At 38.4% G+C, this 3019-nt stretch overlaps 1 protein-coding gene across 1 annotated transcript in view; it reads left to right on the top strand.

The window, feature by feature from the left end:
• Positions 1–547: 547 nt before the first annotated feature.
• The window catches only part of LOC102583053 (UDP-glucuronate 4-epimerase 2-like), a 7899-nt gene continuing 5427 nt past the window's right edge, over positions 548–3019 (top strand). Inside the window, exon 1 of the mRNA XM_006365187.2 lies at positions 548–1983. Within this exon, the coding sequence (XP_006365249.1) occupies positions 1271–1983 (713 nt within the window). The 5' untranslated portion in view covers positions 548–1270. The remainder of the gene's footprint in view (positions 1984–3019) is intronic.

Genomic DNA, 3019 nt, shown 5'->3' with positions numbered 1-3019 from the left:
ACTTCTTAATAACAATATTGACCCAGAGTCTTGTCATTTTTCTTTGACAAATTCCAGCAGGTTTTGGGCTTTGGTCTATTGCTGAAAACTCATTAAGTTGAGCCTCAAGATGGTTTTGGTAAACAGATTCTGGACCAAGCCACTAATGACTTCCTTGTGGGCTCATTTGTCCCTGACCATGTATAGCTTCTCCAATAGGCACCAATCATCTTAAGCACCTTAGCATGTATAAGAAGCAATAGAGTCTAATAGGCTTGAATTCCAAATAACATAGTTTAGACTAACACATAATAGAAGATGAGTGAGAAAGCGTGAAGTGGATAAAAACATATATTTATTGTTAAAGAAAGAGATATACATGAAAAGTTAAGAAAATGTTATAAAGGAATTGAAATTTGCCCTTAGAATATTTGTGATGTAATTTGAGTTGGAATGGATAGAGTTAATGGTAAGGGCCTAAGGGGGACAGTTCGTCCATTTGTGAGCAAAATATTCGTTTTAATATGTGTTTTTACGAAGGATTCCTATTAGAATATAATGTCAAAAAAGTGTCTGTTTTGAGGCCAAACTCCATACGAGTCCACAATGGTTTCCCTCTCCTCATCTTCCTTCCTCTTCTCTTTTTTCCGTACATTTACACAAGCCTTTTCTTCTTCTTGACTCATTTCATTGCACATAATTCCCTCTTTATTTCATATTCCTCTCCCCTCTCTCTCTTTATGTTATCCTCTTTCACATCTTGACCCGCTTTTCAAGAATACATATATATATATCAATTACTTACCCATCCAAATCCAGAAGAAATCAACACAAACCTACTTGCAGGGGTGTGCATCGTACGGTTCAATTCGATTCTATGTATTATTGATTCGATTTATTCTTTTTCATTTTTTAAATCTATTATCCAACCTCTTCTCCGTAACAACCTCTTCTTCTTCTCTCTTATTCTTTTCTTTTTCCCCCCTCAAATTTACATAAATCGTTTCTTTTTCTTTTGACTCATTTCATTGCACACGATTCCCTCTTTATCCCAAATTCCTTTTTCCTTCTCTTTCTCTGTTTCTGTTGTTCTCTTTCATATTCCTATATGTATTCATTCCTATATTATAGCTCATACTTTTACCCATCCAAACCCAAAAATAGTTCTACACAAACCTAGTTTCTTGTTTTGTATAGCCGCCACATTTTACGGTCTTTGAGAATGAATGCATTTCTTCTTCTCCATGTAGTTTTACTGCAAATTTAACCAGCCATTAATCAATCAATCAATATGGACAAGCACCGGAGATGGACATATTCCATTACCAAGCTTGTTTTCTGGGCAACCATTTTTGCAGGTACCCTTCTTTTCTTATGTTTCCGTTCTTCTCCTCCATCTCATTCTGCAACTATGAAATGGGGTAGTAGTAATAATACCCCACAATGGGAAAAGCGTGTCAGATTATCTGCCCGTTCACGTTCCGGTCATTTATCCGTTCTTGTTACCGGCGCCGCCGGTTTCGTTGGGTCTCATGTCTCCGCCGCACTCAAACGCCGTGGTGATGGCGTTGTTGGATTAGATAATTTCAACAGCTATTATGACCCATCGTTGAAAAGGGCCCGTCAGAAATTGTTGGAGCAGAAAGGGGTTTTCGTCATTGAAGGTGATATCAATGACGAAAAGCTTCTGAAAAAGCTTTTCGACATTGTTGAATTTACCCATGTAATGCACTTAGCTGCACAGGCCGGCGTTCGTTACGCAATGAAGAATCCTGGTTCTTACATCCATAGCAACATTGCAGGCCTCGTTACCCTTTTCGAGGCCTGCAAATCCGCTAACCCACAACCTTCAATTGTTTGGGCATCATCCAGCTCTGTTTATGGGCTCAATTCCAAAGTACCCTTCTCAGAAAAAGATCAAACGGATCAACCAGCGAGTCTATACGCCGCCACAAAGAAAGCCGGTGAAGAAATTGCACATACGTACAATCACATCTACGGTCTTTCCATTGTTGGGTTTAGGATCTTTTTTTCCCTTCCTATGTGGATAAATAAAAGTCTTATTAGGACTAGCCCATTTTAGCCCATAACCCAAAATATTATGTGGCATATATAAGGCCTATTTGGTCTTATTTTTCAGATACACAAGAGAGAAAAATCAAGAGAGTTTCGTTTTAGAGATTGAGAGAAAAAGAGAAAATCCCGTTTTTGCTTCTGGAAATTTTCTGCTCAGGCAGTCCGCTTCAGACAGAGTTTGACGCTTCGTTAACCGTTGGATCGTGCTCAAATTTGAACTGGGAGTTCTCAGCATCTGGTTCTTGCAATTCAACGGTGGAGATCGGATTTGGAGGTCTGTAGCTTCTGATTTTGGGGGTGAACAGTAGCGCGTTTTGGGTGAAATCTCTTCTTTAATTCTCTAGTTTTGGTGCAATCTTGATTTGTTGTTGCTCGTTGTTTGGCACTTGTTTTGTGGCCAATTTTGGAGAACAATTTTGTAACTCTTGGTGTTTATAGTGGAGCTTTTGGTCCTGTGGTTTTTTACTCTTCACATCGAAGGGTTTTCCACGTAAATCGTTGTGTCTTGTGTGATTGGGTTATTCTTATCTTGTTGATTTAGTTTGATTGATATACTTGCTGTCCATTCTTCATATTGCTTGATTGGTTTGTCTTCTCTTGGTTCAAATTGAAAGGGAAAGTTTAGATTTGGGTATTATTCCGCTGCTATCATATCTGGCATTTTTGGTAGTGCCTTGTCTTTCCCAACAAAGTGGTATCAGAGCATTGGTTGTTGTTCATTATTGATTTGAATTATGGAGGCAAATATGAGCAAGATGGTTTGTTTGAATGGTAGTAACTATCATATTTGGAGAGGCAAGATGAAAGATCTTCTATTTGTCAAAAAAATGCATTTACCTGTGTTTACCTCTAATAAACCCCAATCCATGACGGATGAGGAATGGGAATTTGAGCACTTGCAGGTTTGTGGCTATATTAGACAATGGGTTGAAGATAATGTTCGAAATCACATTGTGAATGAGAC

This window comes from Solanum tuberosum, unplaced genomic scaffold, assembly GCF_000226075.1.
Source record: "Solanum tuberosum cultivar DM 1-3 516 R44 unplaced genomic scaffold, SolTub_3.0 scf00533, whole genome shotgun sequence".
Lineage (NCBI taxonomy): Eukaryota > Viridiplantae > Streptophyta > Magnoliopsida > Solanales > Solanaceae > Solanum > Solanum tuberosum.
The sequence above is the reverse complement of the archived record's forward strand: the minus strand, read 5'-3'. Positions and strand labels throughout refer to the sequence as shown.